General features: G+C 43.5%; 1 protein-coding gene and 1 pseudogene across 2 annotated transcripts in view; one reads left to right on the forward strand and one right to left on the reverse strand.

Annotated features, from left to right (window-relative positions):
* The window catches only part of Epm2a (EPM2A glucan phosphatase, laforin), a 92,052-nt gene extending 76,326 nt beyond the window's left edge, over positions 1–15,726 (reverse strand). Inside the window, exon 1 of one of the 2 annotated variants that reach the window (XM_040758148.1) lies at positions 15,341–15,703. In XM_040758148.1, the coding sequence (XP_040614082.1) occupies positions 15,341–15,662 (322 nt within the window). In that variant the 5' untranslated portion in view covers positions 15,663–15,703. Of the gene's footprint in view, positions 1–15,340 lie in introns of both variants that reach the window. The other variant, XM_040758149.1, reaches the window with a different exon arrangement.
* A 5,179-nt stretch (positions 15,727–20,905) lies between these two features.
* On the forward strand, positions 20,906–21,022 carry LOC121132951 (annotated as a pseudogene).
* The last annotated feature ends 1,893 nt before the right edge of the window (positions 21,023–22,915 follow it).

Genomic DNA, 22,915 nt, shown 5'->3' on the forward strand with positions numbered 1-22,915 from the left:
CTTTCAGAATATTTATTTAAATGTGATGTACTGGGACATATTAGGCAAGCAGACAGGGAGACGGCATTTATAATGCTGCGAGTACGGAGCCTGGCTTTAAGATCCAGTTCTGCACACATCACCACAAAGCCGTCAGAACCACCTGTGCCTACATCGCAGCACGGCGGCTTATGTATGGTACATATACTTAGCTAAGTGAGAACATCAGGACCCGTGTGATATCTAGAACCAATATACTAGCTAACTAGTAGAATTCCAAGTCGATAAAGAGTTGAGTGATGTCAACAGAAACAGGAACTGCACAAGTCATACATACAGGGAGACATGTGAACTCCACACAATGCCAACCAGCTGCCCAACTCAATAACACTTTCTCCAGTTGATAGGGGACATGGTGTTCCTTCTTTCTGTTAATGTTAAAGGTTATGCCTCACACCAGAGGCTTGAATGAAAGACGTCATGTAGAATCCCATCAACACTGGCCAGGCCACAGAGGTTAAATGAACCCTTGCTCCTAGAGTGACACTAATGGACCCTTGTTGTGGAAATCACTGTAACTGTGTAAAGATGTGTTACATTTGTCTACGCTGTGAAATATTACTCTAACTGCATAAAGGTGTGTTGTTTTGTTTGCGCTGCATTTGTTTAAGTATGTAAAGATGTGTTTCATTTGGTTCGACTTGCCTGCCTAAGGCATGTGATTGGTCTAATAAAGAACTGAATGGCCAATAGCTAGGCAGAAAAAAGATAGGAGGAGAAATCTAGGCTTGTGGGGAGGAGAGAACAAGAGGAAGAAGCACTAGAAGTCAGGCAGCACCAGACAGACAGACACAAGAAGCAGTGAAGGTGAAACCTTCATGAATGGGATTGGTGTTCTTATGAAATGGTTCGAGGGGGCTAGAGAGATGGCTCGGTGGTGGTTGCTCTTTCAGAGGACCCAAGATTGGTTCCCAGCACCCACATGGTGGCTCACAACCATCTGTAACTCCAATCCCATGGAAAGCAGACACTGAATTCATACGGGACACACACATACAAACAAGCACTCATACACACAAAACAAAAATAAAAATGCTAAAGGCTTCTCCTCCCACCATGTGAGAAGGCAGCCTTCATCTTCCATTCCACCTTGGGGTGAGTGACGAGCCATCACTTTGGAAGCAGACAGCAAGTCCTTCCCGGACACCCGACCTCTGCCAGCTGGACCGTGGGCTTCCCAACCTCCAGAGCTATGAGAAACAAATCTCCTTCATTTATAAATATCCTACACTAAGGTGTTTTTGCTATAGCAAGGCAAACAGACTATGGCATTATCTTTAACTGCTTTGTAGAACTGAGACTGCCGTAACTGAAACAGAAACCCAAGGAACGGGCATGGCACTGAGAATGGAAGAGTTATAGGATGCTGACGAGAAATTAAAGTATTAACAGCCTGGCCTCAGGAAACGGGAACAAGAGGTGAGCAGAAGTATGTAAGCACCAGACTGTGAGGAACTAGAAAGGCTGTATTAGGTTTACATTTTTTATTTCCTAAGCAGTAAAATCCATCGACTAATTTTGATAACATGTGACATTATTCCATCTCATTTTAGAGAGATAATTTTTATAGAAATGTGAAGATTGAATAGAAAAGAAATGCAGGAGTGACAGCGTGTGGAAGGCCAGTGTAATGGCAAGGAACAATCTAGACATCTATGGCATAAGCACTGGAATGGAAATTAAATGTCTGAGATGGATGCAGGGTACATTGTAACCACAGAATCTAACAGCAGTATTGACACCAGTTCTTCCATCAGAAGTACCTGGACAACTATAAATTGTTTTCATTCTACAGTCAGTGCCAGAACTACTAAATTAAAATCTCTAAGAATATGGCCAAAGAATACTTAATCACACTCCAGGATCTTACAATACAGGCAGCCGGACCTACATTTTCTTATATTTCATAGGCTTGGGTGACCAAGATTCAGGAATTTTAAATCAGGAACACAGAAGGAAGTTCAGCAAGGGTTTATAAAGAATTATGGCTCATGGGGTTAGGATGCCATGCCTTCCTGGCCTTGGAGGACTCTATCCCTCTGGATGCACAGGCCAAAATAAACACTTTCTTCTTAAGTTGCTCTTGGATGGAATGCTTTACCACAGCAACAGAAACTTACTGATACAGATAATCAAGCAAGACAGAGAAGCCAATTCTAAATGTAACAGACGTGATGGAGGGGAGACAGTATAGTAATCCTTTAGCTTTCAAGACAAAGGGGATTCCTAAGATTGACTCCTCCATATTTCTGTCTTCTTTGTAATGCCCCAGAAGGCACCTCTGACGACCAGAGCTCTGGCCGCCATCTTATGGGAAAAGCCTAGAAATGGCAATGCGAATTCCCACTAGACACTTTCCTTTTCTCTAAACTTAAGCCTATGAATTCCTAGCTGGGTAGAATCAGTTAGATTCAGAAAATGTAACCATCTGGGGAAAGCAAATCCTTTTTATGTTGCATTGAGACAGATTTGGCTATACTGTTAGTCATCTGAGATATGTGTTAAGCGTTTGTTTGTAGGTAATTCAAAGGAAAAAAATGTTTATAATCTTGAATATGTATGTGGTGGTTTGGAAGAAAATGGCCCCAAAAGCAAGTGGGACTGATAGGAGGTGTGGCTTTATGGGAGTAGGTGTGGCCTTATTGGAGGAAGTCTGTCACTGTGGGGGTGAGCTTTTAGGTCTCATATATGCTAAAGCCACACCCACTGTGTCAGACCACTTCCTGTTGCCTGTGAGTCAAGATGTAAGAACTCTCAGCTCCTTCCCCAGCACCATGTCTGCCTGCATGCCGCCTTGCTTACTGCCATGACAGTGAACTAAACCTTTGAACTGTAAGTGAGCCACCACAATTAAACGTTTTCCTCTATACAAGTTGTTGTGCACATGGTCTCTTCACAGCAATAGAAACCCTAAGACATATGTTAGCCTCAGCCTATAAAAAATTTCTTTTCTTTGAAGTAAACACTTTACCAGGAACAGAACTGACAGATTTTTTTTCTACTTGCTGACTCCCTGATGTATTTTGTTTCATGGTCTTGAGGAATTGCCCTTTTTTCCCTCCTAGGTCTTTTTAATACCTAAGAACTTCAATTGGTCTCAAAGAGGTAATGAATTGAATATTCCTAATTTTGTCTGGCAGAGGTAAATGTTGTACATCTCCCTAAGTTTTTCTTTTGTGCTTTCTATTTTAAATAAAATATCTTTAAAGCTTTGAATGAAGAGGAAGAGCATACACTTTCATATTCCACAGTGATAACTAATATGCCATTAATCCAGATTATGTATTATCCTTTAGGGTTCTCCCAGACAGTTACTTCCGTGTGCTTCCCCAGCTCTGTTGTTTCCTCACTGCACACATGAAGGGAGAATTGAACACTCTCCTCCAAGTCACATACAGAAGCGAGTGGGCTGCAGCTCTCCCAGTAACTGCTAGGATAAGTTTGGCAACTTCAGTAGCTACTACCGGGCTGGCTTGGTGTGGGGGTGGCCAGGGGTGGGGAAGGCTAGGTTATAGTTTGTATCTACTTCAGCAGATCTCTATGCAATTGGCAGACACCAGCCAGGAGTCAAACTCAACCTTACAACTGCTCCAGAACAAACTCACTTCCCTTGCCTCAATGGTCCTCCCCAACTGGAGGGCTCTCGACACGCTGGCTGCCAAAAAGGGAGGCACTTGTTTCTTCCTCAGTAAAAAATATGTTGGTACTATGTAAATCAGTCTGGTCAGGTAGAAAAAAAGGATTAAAAAATATCTTACACAACTGGCTTATAAACATGGACCTCCATGACCACTTTCAATGTGGGATTCTCGATATGTCCCCTCTGGGGCCCTGGCCCTTACCTCTCCTCAGCCCACTGTCTCTATCCTTCTTATAATATTAGGAACATGACCCAATGGCTAGTGAATCGGAGGCTTTGGCAAAATCCCCTCAAGCTTCTTATGGTCACCTGCCATCCTAACCTCCAGCTTTGGCCCAGTGTTTCTGCGTCCCTACCACCTGTTCAGAGGAGGGATTGGATAAACATAACCAACTTCAACAGCAGAGCTACCTACATATCCTCTGTCCAGAGAGCAGCCATCCACAGATTACCAGAGATGTGAGGCAAATCTACAGCACGATGAAGCCATCAGCAAAAAACAATTGCTGACAAATATGGGTAAACTAATGTGAGACAAGACCAACTTTAATCAACTCTATTCAACATCCCTTAGATGTTTCAGATTAATAATAGTCATATATTAATAACAACCAGCTCTGTAAAAAAATGATACCAGAAGAAAACAAAAATATCTGGGAGATTAAAAATATGACTGTTGGGGGAGTACAGGGAAGCGGCGGTTCTTCCAGCAGCATCAGGTAAACAGGCCGGCTTCCCGGCCTGGGCTCCAGTGCCTGCAGATCCCCTGGGAACTGCACAGAGCTCCCAATCCCGGCGGGAGCCAAGCACCCAGACCCCAGGTCTTCTCTCCCACCAACGAGACCAGGAAAGGAGAGGAGGCTGGGAGTACAGGGAAGCGCGGTTCTTCCAGCAGCATCAGGTAAACAGGCCGGCTTCCCGGCCTGGGCTCCAGTGCCTGCAGATCCCCTGGGAACTGCACAGAGCTCCCAATCCCGGCGAGAGCCAAGCACCCAGACCCCAGGTCTTCTCTCCCACCAACGAGACCAGGAAAGGAGAGGAGGCTGGGAGTACAGGGAAGCGGCGGTTCTTCCAGCAGCATCAGGTAAACAGGCCGGCTTCCCGGCCTGGGCTCCAGTGCCTGCAGATCCCCTGGGACCTGCACAGAGCTCCCAATCCCGGCGGGAGCCAAGCACCCCAGACTCCGGATCTTCGCTCACACCAACGAGACCAGGAAAGGAGAGGAGGCTGGGAGTCCAGCGAAGCGGCGGTTCTTCCAGCAGCATCAGGACCAGCATTCGGACAAGGAATAGAAGAACCACCAGATTATTGGACTTGCTAGCACCCACCAAAAGGGAACGCTGGTCCCCAGACCAGTAAGGGGCTCTTTCTGTACCCACTAGAAGAAGAGATGGGAAAGAGACAATACAAAAACACAGTCAGCAACAGAAAAACAAATATGACACCGCCAGATTCTAGAGACTCCACACCAGCAAGACCCCAACACTCCAATGCGGACGAAACAGAAGAGAACGACCTTAAAAGCACTCTCATGAAAATGATAGAGGCCCTAAAAGAGGATATTGGAAAATCCCTCAAAGAAATGGAAGAAAAAACAAACCAAAAAATGCAAGAATTGGAAGAAAAAACAAACCAAAAAAGGCAGAAAATGGAAGAAGAAATGAAGCAAAAAATGCAAGAAATGGAAGAAAAAACAAAGCAAAAAATGCAAGAATTGGAAGAAGAATCATACCAAAAAAGGCAGGAAATGGAAGAAGAATCAAAGCAAAAAATGCAAGAAATGGTAGAAAAAACAAAGCAAAAAATGAAAAAAATGGAAGAAGAAACAAACCAAAAAAGGCAGGAAATGGAAGAAGAAACAAAGCACAAAATGCGAGAAATGGAACAAAAAACAAACCAAAAAATGCAAGAAATGGAAGAAAGAACAAACCAAAAAATTCATAAAAGGCAACAAACGGATGAACAGATAAACAGAAAATTGCAAGAAGCAATGCAAACACTGCAAGGGTTGAAAACTGAAATAGAGTCATTAAAAAAAACACAATCTGAAGAAAGGCAGAAAATAGAAAAGCTGGACAAACAGACAGGCACTAACAATACAAGCATTACCAACAGAATAGAAGAGATGGAAGAGAGAATCTCAAGTGTTGAAGATACGCTAGGAGAAATGGATTTATCAACCAAAGAAAACCTTAAATCCAACAAATCCTTAACACAAAACATCCAGGAAATATGGGACACCATGAAAAGACCAAACCTAAGAATAATAGGTATAGAAGAAGGAGAAGAAATCCAGCTCAAAGGGGCAGAAGGCATATTCAACAAAATCATAGAAGAAAACTTTCCCAACCTTAAGAAAGACATGCCAATGAAGGTACAAGAAGCCTACAGAACACCAAATAGAGTGGACCACAAAAAAAATCCCCTCGCCACATAATAATCAAGACCCCAAACATACAGAATAAAGAAAGAATATTAAGAGCAGCTAAGGAAAAAGGTCAAGTAACATATAAAGGCAGACCTATCAGAATTACACCTGATTTCTCCATGGAAACGCTGAAAGCCAGAAGGTCCTGGATAGATATTCTACCTACACTAAGAGACCACGGATGCCAGCCCAGACTACTATACCCGGCAAAGCTCTCAATCACTATAGACGGAGAAAACAAGATATTCCATGACAAAACTAGATTCAAGCAATATGTGTCCACTAACCCAGCCCTACAGAAAATTTTGGAAGGAAAACTCCAGCCCAAGGAAGCTAACTACAACCAGAAAAACATAAGCATTAGAGAATCTCTCTCTACCAACAGCCAAAAGAACAAAGGGGTGAAATTCCACACATAATTCCACCACCAACAACCATCGCAAATCGAAGAAGGATGAGCAATCATTGGTCATTAATATCCCTCAATATTAATGGCCTTAACTCACCCATAAAAAGACACAGACTAGCAGATTGGATTCGAAGACAGAACCCTTCCTTCTGCTGCATACAGGAAACACACCTCACCCTTAAAGACAGACATTACCTGAGAATTAAAGGTTGGGAAAAAATTTTTCAATCGAATGGACCCAAGAAACAAGCCGGGGTAGCAATCCTAATATCTAACAAACTAGACTTTAAAATAAAATCAATCAAAAGAGATGAAGGAGGTCATTACATACTCATCACAGGTGAAACCCACCAAGAGGAAGTGTCTATTCTGAACATCTATGCCCCAAATACAAAGGCATCCACATTTGTTAAAAAAACATTATTAGAACTTAAATCTCATCTAAAGCCCCACACAGTTATAGTGGGAGATTTCAACACACCACTCTCACCACTAGACAGGAATACCAAACAGAAACTCAACAAAGAAGCAAAAGGGCTAATAGAAGTAATGACCCAACTGGGATTAACAGATATCTATAGAACATTTCATCCACATAAAAAAGAATATACCTTCTTCTCACCACCACATGGAACCTTCTCAAAAATCGACCACATACTTGGCAACATATCAAACCTCAGCAGCTACAAAAAAATTGGAATAACTCCATGCATCTTATCAGACCACCATGCTTTAAAATTAGAATTCAACAACAACACAAATTGCAGAAAACCTACAAACTCATGGAAATTGAATAATGCTCAACTGCACCATCCCTGGGTCAAAGAGGAAATAAAAAAAAGAAATTAAAGACTTCCTTGAATTCAATGAGAATGAAGACACAACATACCCAAACCTATGGGACACTTTGAAAGCAGTGCTACGGGGAAGTTCATAGCGCTAAATGCTCACATGAAGAAACAGGAGAACAGTTATACCAGAGAATTAACATCACAGCTGAAAGCTCTAGAACACAAAGAAGCACACTCCCCCAGGAGGAGTAGACGCCAGGAAATAATCAAATTGAGGGCTGAAATCAATAAAGTAGAAACCAGGAAAACAATACAAAGAATCAACGCAACGAAGAGTTGGTTCTATGAGAAAATCAACAAGATAGACAAACCTTTGTCCAAACTTACCAAACAGCAGAGAGTGAACACGCAAATTAACAAAATTAGAAATGAAAAGGGGGACATAACAACAGACTCTGAGGAAATCCAGAGAATCATTAGGTCATACTTTGAAAACCTGTACTCCACAAAATTCGAAAATTTAAAGGAAATGGATGACTTCCTGGACAGCTATCAATTGCCAAAACTAAATCAAGAACAGATAAGCAATTTAAATAGACCTATAACCCCTATGGAAATAGAAGCTGTCATCAAAAGTCTCCCAACCAAAAAAAGCCCAGGTCCAGATGGCCTCAGTGCAGAATTCTACCAGAAATTCAAAGAACAGCTTATACCAATTCTTCTCAAAGTGTTCCACACAATAGAAGCAGAAGGGTCTTTGCCAAACTCTTTCTATGAGGCTTCAATAACCTTGATCCCCAAGCCACACAAAGATACAACTAAGAAAGAGAACTTCAGACCAATATCCCTCATGAACATTGATGCAAACATACTCAATAAAATACTGGCAAATCGGATCCAAGAACACATCAAAACAATCATTCACCACGATCAAGTAGGTTTCATCCCAGGAATGCAGGGATGGTTCAACATACGAAAATCCATCAACGTAATCCACCATATAAACAAGCTGAAAAACAAAAATCACATGATCATCTCACTAGATGCTGAAAAAGCCTTTGACAAAATCCAACACCCCTTCATGATAAAGGTCTTGGAGAGATCTGGGATAACAGGGACATACTTAAACATAATAAAAGCTATATACAGTAAACCAACAGCCAACATCAAACTAAATGGACAGAAACTCAATGCAATTCCTCTAAAATCAGGAACAAAACAAGGCTGTCCACTCTCTCCATACCTTTTCAACATGGTACTTGAAGTCCTAGCTATTGCCATACGACAACAAAGGGGGATCAAGGGGATACAAATTGGGAAGGAAGAGGTCAAACTTTCACTGTTTGCAGACGATATGATAGTTTACATCAATGACCCAAAGAACTCTACCAGGGAACTCTTACAGCTGATTAACACCTTCAGCAAAGTGGCAGGCTACAAGATCAACTCAAGAAAATCAGTAGCCCTACTATATACAGATGATAAAAGGGCTGAAAGAGAAATCAGAGAAACATCACCCTTTACAATTGCCACAAACAACATAAAATACCTTGGGGTAACGCTAACCAAACAAGTGAAAGACCTGTATCGTAAGAACTTTGAATCTTTAAAGAAAGAAATTAAAGAAGCCCTCAGAAAATGGAAAGATCTCCCATGCTCTTGGATAGGTAGGATCAATGTAGTAAAAATGGCAATCCTGCCAAAAGCAATCTACAGATTCAATGCAATCCCCATTAAAATCCCAGCACAGTTCTTCACAGACCTTGAAAGAACAATAATCAATTTTGTATGGAAAAACAAAAGACCCAGGATAGCCAAAACAACCCTGTTCAACAAGGCAACGTCCGGAGGCATCACCATCCCTGACCTCAAGCTCTATTATAGAGCTATAGTCCTGAAAACAGCTTGGTATTGGCACAAAAATAGACAGGTAGACCAATGGAATCGAATTGAAAACCCGGGTATTAACCCACACACGTACGAACATCTGATCTTTGACAAAGAAGCTAAAAATATACAATGGAATAAAGAAAGCATCTTCAACAAATGGTGCTGGCATAATTGGAGACTGGCATGTAGAAGAATGCAGATCGATCCATGTCTATCGCCATGCACAAAACTTAAGTCCAAATGGATCAAAGACCTCAACATAAATCCAGCCACACTGAACCTCTTAGAAGAGAAAGTGGGTGGTGCCCTTGAACGAATTGGTACAGGAGACAGCTTCCTGAACATAACACCAGTAGCACAGGCAGTAAGATCAACAATTAATAAATGGGACCTACTGAAACTGAGAAGCTTCTGTAAGGCAAAGGACACAGTCAGCAAGACAAAAAGGCAGCCCACAGAATGGGAAAAAATATTCACTAATCCCACATCTGACAGAGGGTTGATCTCCAAAATTTACAAAGAACTCAAGAAGCAAGTCTCCAAAACACCAAAGGACCCTATTAAAAAGTGGGCTGCAGAACTAAATAGAGAGTTTTCAATAGAGGAGTCTAAAATGGCAGAGAGGCACTTGAGAAAGTGCTCAACATCCTTAGCCATCCGGGAAATGCAAATCAAAACAACTCTCAGATACCATCTCACCCCTGTCAGAATGGCTAAAATCAAAAACACCAATGACAATTTATGCTGGAGAGGATGTGGTAAAAGGGGGACACTCCTCCAGTGCTGGTGGGAGTGCCAACTGGTTCAGCCACTTTGGAAATCAGTGTGGAGATTCCTCAGAAAAATGGGAATAAACCTACCACAAGACCCAGCAACTCCACTCTTAGGCATATATCCAAAAGATGCCCATTCATACAACAAAGAGGTCTGTTCCACTATGTTCATAGCAGCTTTATTTGTAATTGCCAGAACGTGGAAGCAACCTAGATGTCCCTCACCCGAAGAGTGGATAGAGAAAATGTGGTACATCTACACAATGGAGTACTATTCAGCAGAAAAAAATAATGGAATCATGAGATTCGCAGGCAAATGGATGACACTAGAAGAAACCATCCTGAGTGAGGTAACCCAGTCACAAAAAGAGAAACATGGCATGTACTCTCTCATATATGGATTTTAGACATAGATCTGGGGAGTGCCAGCCTACAATCCTATGGCCAGAGAGTCTGGGAAACAGAAACTTTATTTAGTGGCTGATCGAAGAAGAGGCAGACTCCCTTGGTTAAGTACTGAGCTGAACTCAAGAAAGCCAGTAACAGAGAGGGAGGACTGATGATCAAAGGAATTAAGACTGGGCTGGTTTAACCCCCAGAAACAGCTGACCAGACAAAGGTTAACTCTTGAATCCCAGGCATTAGCCTGGGAAGCCAGCATGGGACTGATCAAGACCCCCTGAATCTGGGTGTCAGTGAAGAGGCCTAGGGAATCTATTGAGCCTTGGGCAGCAGATCAGTACCCATCCCAAGTTTACACACGGACTTTGGACTCCAATAGAACAATGTGAGGAGCACTCTCACCCAGAACTCTTGGGAAAGGGTCTAGGCCCTGCCCTATATGAAATGACACACTATGGACACCCCCATGGAGGGCCTCACCCTCCCTGGAGAAATGAGAGGATAACGGGGGGGGGGGAGGGCACGGGAGGAAGGGAGGGAATGGGAGAGGGACCTGGAACTGACTTGTGAAGCAACCTTGATTCTTATCTAAATTTAAACTGGAAAATAAAATTTAAAAAAAAATATGACTGTTGGAGTGAGAGAGATGGTTCAGTGGTTAAGTGCCCACTGGCTGCTCTTCCAGACGATGAGGGTTCAATTCCCATTACCTCATGGTGACTCACAACCTCTTCTGGCTTGGAAGGCACGGCAAGCACTCAATGCACAGATATACGTCCCAGCAAAACAGCCATACACATAAAATAATGGAAAACAATGACCGTCAAAAGTAAAAATGACACACTGTGCTGACAAAATTGTGAAATGGATGATTTCAGAAAATAAATGCAATAAAAGATAAAATGAGAGCAAAGGGATTCTTAATGCATGAGAAGAAGGTATATAACTATCACCTTTCAAAGAGGTGGGGGGGACAAAAACATAGAGAAGAAAATAGTCAAAGAAAAACTTCCATGAATTGAAGAAAACAGTTCTTGGTATTAAAGGAAGCAAACACCACTAAACATAAGGAGACACATCCTGACACAATAATTTATTTTAAAAATTAAAGTTCCAATGGAAAATAAAACGGACCACCTCCACCAAGAGAAAAAAAAAAGTGGACTGGGTTTGATATTAGAATTATTCTCCAACATTGACACCCAAGGGTCTTGAGACAAACCCTGCCAAGAGCAAAGGGCTCTGAGAACAGAGTGCTCTACTAAATGACTAATCTGGAATTGGAGGGCGGGGCTCAGACACTGTGGTTCCCATCTGGCACTTTTTGAAAGTTATTAGAGAACACAACCAACACAGTGATTAAGTTGCTCAAGAACGACGATGTGAGCCAGGCGGTGGTGGTGCACGCCTTTAATCCCAGCACTCGGGAGGCAGGCGGATCTCTGTGAGTTTTAGGCCGGGCTGGTCGGGCAGCCTCCAAAACAATACAGAGAAACCCTGTCTCGTAAAAAAAAAAAAAGAAAGAAAGAAAAAAGAACGATGGTGTGGAATCCAAAGCAAGGAAGCAAACCAGGTGCATGTCGTTATTGTCTCGCCAGGCGGCCTTGCTAGGGCAGTGCAGAGGCCCATAAAGATGGCTCTGCTTCACTTTGGCTGAAGGCGAGAGTTCAAAGCTGTCCTTAGTAAGTCATAAAACCTAAAGGTATAAGACGTGGCTACTGTAGGATGTTTTGATCTTGGTAGAGGATGTCTTATCTAAATAACAACAAACTTGGTCTGAGGTGTGGTTACTTTTGACCCTAAAGGCCAGATAACAGAAAACTGAGTCTAAGGTATGGTTATCAAAGGTTTGGAGGTTTAAGGGAAGAAAGACTGTTTGTTCCTTATATATAAGTCTTTTGTCATTTTCCCTTTTGGTTGGGGTACTTAGGAATGTTGAAGAATAAACTTGGGCATTCAGAATTTACTGATTGCCCTCCTGACTCTATCCTGTGTCTCTTTTCCTTAGCATCTTTTCCTGCCATTTCTCAATCCACACTCCCCCTCTCAGGTAGGAACCAGGCAAAGATCAGACTGAAGGCCCACAAAGACGGACTACAACAGGGCAGCTTCATATTAGTGCTAACTGCAACAGGAATCCCAAGTCCGCAAGAAAAGGTGTTTTCGAGAACTAAGAAAAATTACAATCATTAAACCTGGTGATTAAGCAAGAAATCGTGAGGGCTAGTGTGATTCTTCTGTTAAAATAGTTAAAAAGAAGAAATCTGAAATTAAGTTGTAGAAGAACGTTTCAACATAAGCATACGATAAAAAAATTCTGAAATCATTTAAAACAAAATTTAAGTAAGGTTGGCATCATAGTAAAGAAAAGGGGCTTTACCCATTCATGTATAGTCTCTGCAACTGAAACTCATTTTCTTTTCTAAAAAAATATTTATTCTGGTGTTCTTGAGACAGGGTCTCTCTATTATGTAGCTCTGGCTGCCTTGGAATTCTCTTTGTATACCAATCTGGCTTCTGAAAATTCAGAGATCCACTTGTCTCTTAAGTGCTGGGATTAAGGGCCTGTGCCATCATCCTGGCCTTTTTATTTTTATTTTTTTTCTTTTTAATTCTAACAGCACCACTTGGTTTATAGTGGCAATAGCAAAATTACGAAGCATAGTGGTTTACATCTGTTATCCCAGCACTCTGGAGGCTGCAGAAGGAATGACTGTTACCAGCTGCAGCTGAGCCTGGGCTACCTACATACAGTGTGAGAGAGCCTGTCAACCCTACCTAACACTTGACACATGCATCAGTTGACCTCAGTCTATGCTATTCTAATAAAGCCACATTCCTGGATAAGGCAGTTTAACCCTTCCAGTGACAGCACAACGATCCTTGCTCTTAAACACAGGGCATCGCCACATCTCCTCATTAATTTCCAATCCTCGGCACCAACCGACCCATCTACAAGAGGTCACTTGTGGAAAACAGAACATGAACACATGAAAGTTAACATAGAAACAAACACAGGGTAAAGAAAGGGAGAGGTGGTGTGTGCATTCTTTTTAGTAATCTTTTAAAGAGCAATTTTCCTTAATAGGGTAATAATGAACCCTCTGCAAAATAGAAGTCAATATTGCTTCTATAATTTGAAATGAGGACATAAAATCAGCAGGGAAGAAATAGGTAATGAGTATAGACTAAATTCTTCATATTTTATACCAGGTGCATTTGTTAATTTTATGCATTTACAGCAGGTGTCAATAGATATGAATTTTTACAGATTATATATAATGTATGTGGTAACTATCAGAAAAATTGAAAGCAGACAAGCTAAAGTGGGTGCAGTAAGAAATAGCAATAAAGCAAATTATTAGGCATCTTGGGCGGTGTCGGGAAAGTTAACAAAGGAGAGAAGTTGCAAATGGAAGATGTAGCATACTTTACACTGTTTTTGAAATTATCAGAGAAGTCCACAGTATTAGTAATAGAAATACACTCCAAAGCGAAGGACAAGCAGAGGCAGGTACCTCTCACTTCTGGTTTAATGAAAGACAGTAATGCCAGCTGACCAACAAACCCAGACGTTTAAATAACCACTGAACCATGCTGTCTCAGTTAGGGTTTCTATTGCTGTGAACAGACACCACGACCACGGGAACTCTTACAAAGGAAAAGCATTTCACTGGAGTGGCTTACAATTTTAGACGTTTAGTCCATTATCACCACGATGCCACATGGTGGCATGGAGGCAGACACGGTGCTGGAGCTCAGAGTCCTGCATCTTGATAGGCAGGCAACAGCTGCTCTGAGACCCCGGACATGGCTTGAGCATCTATGAGACCTCAAAGCCCGCCTCCACTAACACACTCCCCCAACAGGACACACCTACTCCAACAAAGTCACACCTCTTAACAGTGCCACTGGTTTGGGGCGGGGTGTATGGGATATTTTCTTTTTTTAATTCAGTTTTCCACCCTGCTCGTTTCCATCAAAGAAAAGGCTGCCTCAATCTACCCTGTGTTGTGGGCAAACCCGCTGCCACCACTTTGCAGGACATTCCCGACTGAAATGTTGAAATGTTCAGTGGCTACAGTTTGGCTTCTCCGAATCTGCTGTATAGAAACACTCCCCAATGCTGGAAAGAAAACTGCACCAGGATTCCAAGAATCTCTAAAAGTAAAAGGAACCTGCATGCACAGAGACAGGTGCGCAGTATTTTTTTCACTTAAAAAATAAAACACACCCAGATGCAATAAGACGGAGCTGCACTAATAATATTGTTACCAAAAAATATATAAATATTCAAAATGATATATTGCACAATATCTGTTCAAAAAGTTACACATACGCATGTATGCTTATGGTGCTGCATGGCAGAAACGCTGTTTTCGCTCATATAATTTTTATTATAGTATTTTCTTCAAACAATGTCTCACGCTGCAGCCTATGGGGCTGGAAACTCCCAGAAATCCTCCTGCCTCGGCTTCCCAAAACTGGCATTAGATGTGTGCCATCACACCTGGTTGCTTATTTTTACTGTTATAATCATGTCTTTACAACCAGTATTACTCTCCACGTATTTTAAGAAATCAAGCCATGTATGTCTCTTTCTCTGGCATCTGGGCGAGCTGTCGTTGGGGGAGGAGCTTGCTATTTGCCACTGGTTCGGTCTCAAAAATCTAAGGGAAAATTCCCCGCAGGGAGCGGCCCTTTGGAGCCTGGGATTGGCGACTTTCGCGTGGGTTGGAGACCAGGGGCGGAGTGGAGGCCGAGAGAACCACAAGGGCCGGCTCTCAGTCAGGCCAGGGGCGGCGAGCCGCGTGCGGGAACGCGGTGCGGCGGGGCGGGGCGAGGCCAAGGTGGCCAGGCCCCGGGGGCGAGCGGTGACCCGCAGAGGGGGGTGCGGGCCCCGAGGCGGCCGCCTGGGCGCACCGGGGAGCCGCGGGGTGCGGGTCCCGAGGCCCGCGTGCGCAGTACCTTCCCAGCGCAGCTCGCCTCCGGGCTCGCGCTGCAGGAACTTGTACCAGAAGGTGTCTACGCGGCCGGTGTCCTCGCGGCCGGGCTCCGTCCCGCCGGCCGCCGCCGCCTCGTTGTCGGGCGCCAGCTCCACCTCGGCGAGCCACAGGCCGGGCTCCTGCAGCGCCAGCGCGGCCGCCCCGGCCGCGGTACCCGCGGGCCGGAGACGCACGGCCCCGCGCGGCTCCCAGCGCCCCAGCTCCGGCCGCGACCCGGCGAGCAGCAGCTCGGGCCGCGCCCCGGCCACCGCGGGCGGCACCACCACGCCGAAGCGGAACAGCATGGCAGGAGCCCGAGCGCCGCCGGTCCTGGGCGTCTGGGCGAGCGGCGGTGCGAGCCCCGGGGCCGCGCGGACACGTGGGGTGCCGCGCGTTTGTGGTCGGGTCACGCGGCCGCCACTGTGTGTTCCCCGTGCACCCGGGAGCTGCGGCCGCGGGAAGCGGGCATTCGGGGCCTGCGAGAGGCCACCGCGGAGCCGGGAGCGAGGGAAATGGCCCTCGACGTTGTCCTGTCGTCTTTCTGAAGACTGGAAGGTGCCTTGGCTCGGTCACCAAGGAGGAGAGAGCATCCAGACTGAGCTCCCAACCTCACCCCCAGTGAAGTTGAGGAAAGATCCAGGACTTTCCTGTAGCTCCCAGCAGCCCCACATTTAGTCTCTGTGGGTATAAGTGGGGATAATGCGGATGGATAATGGTCTCTAGAGATGTTCCTCTCCAAAGGCAAAACTCAGATTCATCAAACACACAGAGTACTTTACCTAGCCTAGGGAAACTAAAGAGCAAACAAACTCCTGTTTGTAGCCTATGGAAAACGATCTTCCCAAAATCAAAACAAAACCTTGATTGTGAGGTGATAAACATTTAAGTTTAGAAACAAGGTCTCAACTCTCAAGGTGGAGACCAGACTGGCCTCAAACTTACTATAGGCCCAGAACCTGGCTACATCTGTGCCTGTGTGTGTGTGTGTGTGTGTGTGTGTGTGTGTGTGTGTGTGTGTGTGTGTGTGTGTGTGTGTGTGTGTGTGTGTGTGTGTGTGTGTTTACAAACCTACTTGGGAATCGGGGAGGGAGATTACAGGCCCAGAGCCTTGCCACTTCCAGTGGGGTGGGTGAATGTGTCATTAAAAACCTGCTATTTAAAATTTGCTTCTTGTAAATATTAGCACTGGTTTTTCATCATACAGCATCTTTGGATCAAGAAACAGCTTTGTCATTATTTTGCCAAAAGAAAAATCTACATCTTTCCAGGAAGAGAGGGGGACACTTCAGTTTGTTATTGATAAGGATAAAGAAATGTTCTGTTTCTATTCACTGTTCTTAGTTGCTTTGTAGTATTACTTTGGCATTCTGGCATTCTTAATATATTCACCAACATTTAACCTGATACACATCCCCTAAATGAGGTAAAAATCACAAGAAGCACAGTTGTCAATATTTGGAAGCTGGCGTAGGAGAAAACCAGAATTTTATGCATTCAGGAAAATATGTAGGAAAGTAGGAAAAGTGCAAAACACACAAAACTCAGTTTGCATAACAGTTAGTAAACAAATACAGCATGTCACTCGTAAACAGTGACGTTCCACTCAGAGTTTGCTTGGTTGCTGCGTGTAAGGATAAACATGAAAATGTGAAGCCAGTAAGGTTGGCCAAAAATGACTGATTCAGAAACAAAACAGAAGGGAGCAGAGAGTGGCAAACGGGTCAGTTTATGTAAGTCTCCTTTTACAAAGTATTCTGGGAATGAATTTAAGAAGATAATGGCCTTTTGGCCATGCAAAGAGGACTACTTATTCTGGAACCCAGACTTCAGTGATTTATTTCTTCCAGAAGCAGACTCTAGCTCTTCAGCAAACTTGTGTGTGGCGCTGCCTGCCTTGTGTATTTTTGGTTTTCCAGTGGAATTCTCTCTGGGCCTCCAGAATGAGCCCTGTCCTCTCAGAGGTGAAATAATGGCAGAAAGAAAACAGCATGTTGGTCCAAAGGACTTTGACTTTTTCTTCTTTCTCATCATAAAGATAATAAACATTTTAACCATCGAAAGACCTGCCCTTCTCAACCACTAAACAAAATATGTGATTGTTTATTTTAAGCATAGACCTAAGTATGATGAAAATGTGACGGTTACATTGTGTACCAGGCAAAGTGCAAGTGGAAAACAGACTACCAAAATGTGGATTAAGCCACATACCTCACGGCCTCAATCAAATTTTGACTCTCAATCATTTGGCTATATCAACCGTAGTAATGAAAGGCCCCTACCCAGGACCCCCTAGGAAAAGAAAAGCAAGGCCAGGCCGCTGCCTAATGAAAAAACCCAGACCAGGTGCCCCGCCCAGCTGGCAGGATGTCAAACAGGATCTGTGGTTACCAGAGCAGTCATGGGACCCGGATAATAATTGCTGAAGCATGCCAGGGTCTTTTATGTGGCAATACCAGGACACCTAGTCCTTGGCAACTACCCTTGCCCCCAGTTGTGTCTATGATCACCATACTAGTCATGGGACCCGGATAATAATTGCTGAAGCGTGCCGGGGTCTTTCATAAAGTAATACCAGGAAACTTAGTCCATGGGAACTACCCCTGCCCTCAAGATGAGCCAATGAAATGCCTGTTACTTATGTAACCATTAAAACTCCATAAATATTGTGCTCCCTGCAAGCCCGGTATGCTCTGCACCCGAGTTGCAGCAGCATCTGCAGGCGCCTGTGTACTCAATAAATCACCTCTTACATTTGCAGCAAGTGGTCTGGCCCCGGTTCTTGGGCAGAGGGTTCGGTTCAGTGCCCGGCGCTTTGATGCCGAGGTCTTTCAGTAATAGCCACTGAAAAGTTACTGAAGAGACAGTTTTTCTTCTTAGTCAATCTCATTTGACTCTCTCAACAGTCCTTGGAGATAACTACAGAATTATCCCCATTTTCAGACGCAGGGAAACTGAGGTACAGGAGGGGTCAGTCCAGAGGAAGCAAAGGGAAAAGTCACATGCTAAAAAAAACAAACATTCATTTTGTTAACCATTAAGTATGCAAAGACAGGTAGGTGTATCTTTTGGTAGGAAATTTTTATAGGGAATGTATATAAATCCATGTGTATTTTTCAATTTTATTACATTTAGTGTGTGTGTGTGTGTGTGTGTGTGTGTGTGTGGAGAGAGAGAGAGAGAGAGAGTACCGTTTTCAGGGGTTCCAGGAAGTGAAGTTAAGCTTGGCAGCAAGCACTTTTACCTACTGAAGAATCTCAGCCTTCTAAACATATTCAAATATTACTCTTCATCTTTTAATAAAACATCCACACCTCATAATTTCCTATAACTAATTAGATAAATCTGAGATGAAAGTTCAAAGTATCAGTGAGTCTGTACACACAAACATTTTGATATTTAGGGAGGATTTGACTTTAAATTACAGGAAATAAAGGTTTTATGCTCTTTATACACTTGTTTTGTGTATGATTTTTTTTTGCTATTGTTGTTTATTTAGACAGCATCTCATATAGTCCAAACTGGTCTCAAACTCAGCATGTGACCCAAATTACCTTAAATTCCTTTGACCCAACCTCCCATATTCTGGGATCACAGGCTTGAACTACCACACCCAGGTTGTGCATTTGTTTTGTTAATAATAGAAACACCAACTTAAGAAGCCACAATAGAGTATTCAGTGTTTAAACTGCATTACACCCAGGTCTTTTTCTTTCTTGGATTTTCTTCCTTTCTTTTGTTTGTTTGTTTTTTGAGAGACGGTTTCTCTGTGTCACTGTCCTGGCTGTCCTGGAGCTCACTGTGTAGACCATTCTGGCCTTGAACTCACAGAGATCCTCTAGTGTCTGCCTCCCAAGTGCTGGGATTAAAGGCTTGCACCACCACCATACTCTTTTTTGGATATTCTTTGTCAAACTTCCCTTTCTATGACAAAGAGTGTTAGTACTTATTCAAAGGGATTATTTATAAATCCATCTGCAGTCAGAGTTTAAACACAGCTCAGTGGAGAAACATAATTCTGGGGACCATTTTTAAAAGGCCAATCCATTTTTTGTCATTGAATTCCATTTCTATAATGGCATCTTTTGGATAACTATAATATTTCTTGGAGAACTGGTAATAAATTCAAACCTACAAGTTTCAGGATCCAATTTAAATATGCATTCCTTCAAAGTCCCCTTGGGGAAAGCCATTTCCTGATTCTGCTGTAATTTATGTTTCTGACTGTGTTTCACTAGTCAGGAAGCTGTTAGTCTTCCCTTGTGATAGTGTGTGTATAGATGCATGCTTGCTGATAGAAGTCACAGTTTAAGTATCAGTTTGTTACTTCAAAGAACATATATAAAAGCCAAATGATTTTATGCCTTAAAGAGCAGAACCCAGGGGGCAGGGGGAGGAGGGGATGGAGAGGGAGCTGGGATTGACAAGTGAAGCAAGCTTGTTTCTAATTTAAATAAAAAAAAAGAACAGAACCTAGAGAATGTTTGATACAGAATTATCAAGAAGTGAGGGTTAGTTAATCATAGGTAATTTTTTTTTTCTGGACGGTGGGTTAGGTGCTTGGAAACCCCTCGGGAGATGTGGGACCACAGAGGAGACCTTCCTTCCTCCCCTTCTCAGGAAGTCAGCACCAGTCTCTTTGTATGTTCCTTTCCCTTATTTATACAGCATTCCTTATTTACGTCTATATCCTTCATTTATCCTGTTAAAAATGCTTATTTAAAAGCTATCCCCCAGGGGCTGAAGAGATGGTTCATTGGTTAAGGGCATAACCCTGCCTGTGCAAGGATCAGAGTTCAGTTTCCAGCACCCACCATTGCCTATAACTCCAGCGCTAGAGGATTCAACAGCATCTTCCTCCGGCCTGTTCAGAGAGCTGTACACACTTCCACACGGACCCGCATGCATGCGCATAATTACAAACAAAAGAAAGATCCCCGTATATAATCACAGGGCAGCATCTGCCATTTCAAAGATACGGGGCTGCACTTTCCCTGCCCATGCCAAGCCACCATCATCACTGCAAAGCCACACCCCCACCCGCAGCTGAGAAGCCTTATGTGGCCCCCATTAAGGCTGTAACCTAGAGGGACTCTGCCAGCAGAGAGTGAGGGCCAAGGAGGTTAGACTGTGGGTTAGAGACAATTTAAACCTTCCTTCAGGTGTAAAAACATTCCAAGTCTGCAGTAAAGTGATTGGCAGCTGACTAATGCCTTTGTTTTCTTTAAAACACTGTGAAGTTCCTGGAAGGGATGTTCTTACAAGCGCTTGAGAAGATTTAGAGCAACAAAGATGAAGGTTGGTGAAAGAGACCATGTATGAGACAACCCCAGCAAAAAAATACGTGTAACAATTTGAACTTTCTATAATTCACCGTTTGCTTATTTTTTCTAACCATTGTATGTGTTATAATAAGAATAAACATAGATTTATGTTCTATTTTTTTGAAACATGGTCTTGACTGCCTACATAGACTAGACTGGCTTCAAACTAACTCTGCCTCCTGAGGGCTGGGATTAAAGGCATGCGCCACTACATTCACTGAATAAAAGTACTTCAAGTTAAGCTGACCAGCGTTCTTTTCTCATGGGGGCCTGGTGAGTCTCTGGGAGTAGTACATGTAGCCAGATGCTTGTACCGGCTTCCGTGAGGACCCCTGGAGACAGACTCAGGCAGGGAAAAGTTTCCCTGTACACTCAGAGGGGGCTGCGCTGCGGGAGTAAGGTCTAGAAGATGAGAGGTATCCACAAGCAATGGGGTAGGTAGAGCAGATAGGAAATGACAGAAAATGCAACGAGCAGGGGGCCAGCAATTGTGACACATCCAGACAAGTGAGGAAGATTCCCCAGTATGTGTCACTGTGTTCCGGGTGTGAAGATGAGGCTGAAGAGGAATGAGACGACGCCGCTGTAAGAAAAAGAAAGCACGCGTTCACGTGTGGGATCCCCATGCCTCCCCACATCAAGGCTTCAGACAGTTTTTCAGTGCGCCCTTGGGAAGCTCCAGGGCACAGTGGCCAGGATTCACATCGGAGAGGTCATCACGTCCTTCCACTCCAAGCTGTAGAACAAGGAACACGTGATGGTGCCCTGTTCAAGTTCCCTGGAAACCAAAAGATCTAGATCTCAAAGAAGTGAGCAGGCTCCACTAAGTTTAAAGCCCATCCCTAGTGGCTGTAGGACCAAACATATCCCCAATCATGGTCCCCGGGCAAACAGTGGGCCCTGTACTCCTGTGTACTGAACCCCACACCCTACCCAGCCATGCTTACCATTAAATCTCACCTCAATCTAGAGAGGGAAAGGTGTTTCAGACACGAAGCAAATTGGGTCCAGGCAGAGGGTAAGTTTGAAATCATTCTTTTTGTATTGTGTGTACTTTTATGTGCATATATTCAGCTGCCTGCAGGAGTCAGCCAGTAGAGGATATCGGGGAACTTAGTTGGGGGAATCTCACACTCAGAGTGAAAGGCCTTTCCAGGAGGACGGTTCAGCTATGAAGAGGCCTAAGGAAAAGGCAGTGCTACCTGTCTGTTTCTGTTTCTGTTTCTGTTTCTGTCTGAGCCAGTGCACCGACCTCTTCTGTTCCATCCCTGCCATCAGACTCCAGCTTCGGCTTTGCGACATGAACCAAACACCAGAGACTCTCGCGGGATCTTCCAGGCCTCCAATGCTGGATTGGGACTACTGAAGAACCCGGCTTCGTGGGCTGAGCAGTTCTCTACCTCTCCAGCGTGTATATGCCCACCGTTGACCCCTATCATGTAAGCCAATCCGATAGGTCCCCATTTATAATACGTATGGGAGTGCGCACGCGCACGCGCACATATGCAGGCAGTATTGCTTTTGCTCCTCTAAAGAACCTGTGTAGTACCTAGAGGTAACGTATTCATATTAGTGACACCAACCGTATATTCCAAGGTAAATATTTGTCTGAGCATGTAATAAGGACACAGTCAAGTATAATTTTCCAAAGTAGCTCTTACGTAAATACAATGAGAGAGGGGGCAGGCTAGTGAACTAGAAGAGAATTCAACAACCATTGAAAGAAAACTATAGGAAGATGGCTAGGTTACAATGCAAAAGCTGACTAACTTTCTACTGGGCTACTAAACTGCATTTCCCGTTGATCTATTATACTATCGATTATATATAATATATATTATATATATACTGTCTATTATACCATACTATGTCTGCATAATTAACAGATAAATATTACAAATTTTCATACATAATAAACATTTGTCATTGGCCTTAATAATAGTCAAATAAGTCAAGGCATTGAAATCTTGGGAAAAATGAAATAATTCTTACCTGGACAAATCCCACTAGTAGGTGACAGAGTCAAGAGGAGAAGAGCCTGGGCCAGCTGGGCTTGCCTGCCCTGACATTCCAGTTTCTACCACTCAAACTGTATTTCACAGACTAAGTCCAGGCTGTTATTTATTCTTCTGCTTGAAGAGTCCATTCTGTAGCCCCCTCAGCAAATAGCATTTTTTAACTATAGCATGAATATTGAGTTTTTGGGACAGTCACCTAATGTTTGTGAGAGTGTAAAA

Source organism: Mesocricetus auratus, unplaced genomic scaffold, assembly GCF_017639785.1.
Source record: "Mesocricetus auratus isolate SY011 unplaced genomic scaffold, BCM_Maur_2.0 Super-Scaffold_100018, whole genome shotgun sequence".
NCBI lineage: Eukaryota > Metazoa > Chordata > Mammalia > Rodentia > Cricetidae > Mesocricetus > Mesocricetus auratus.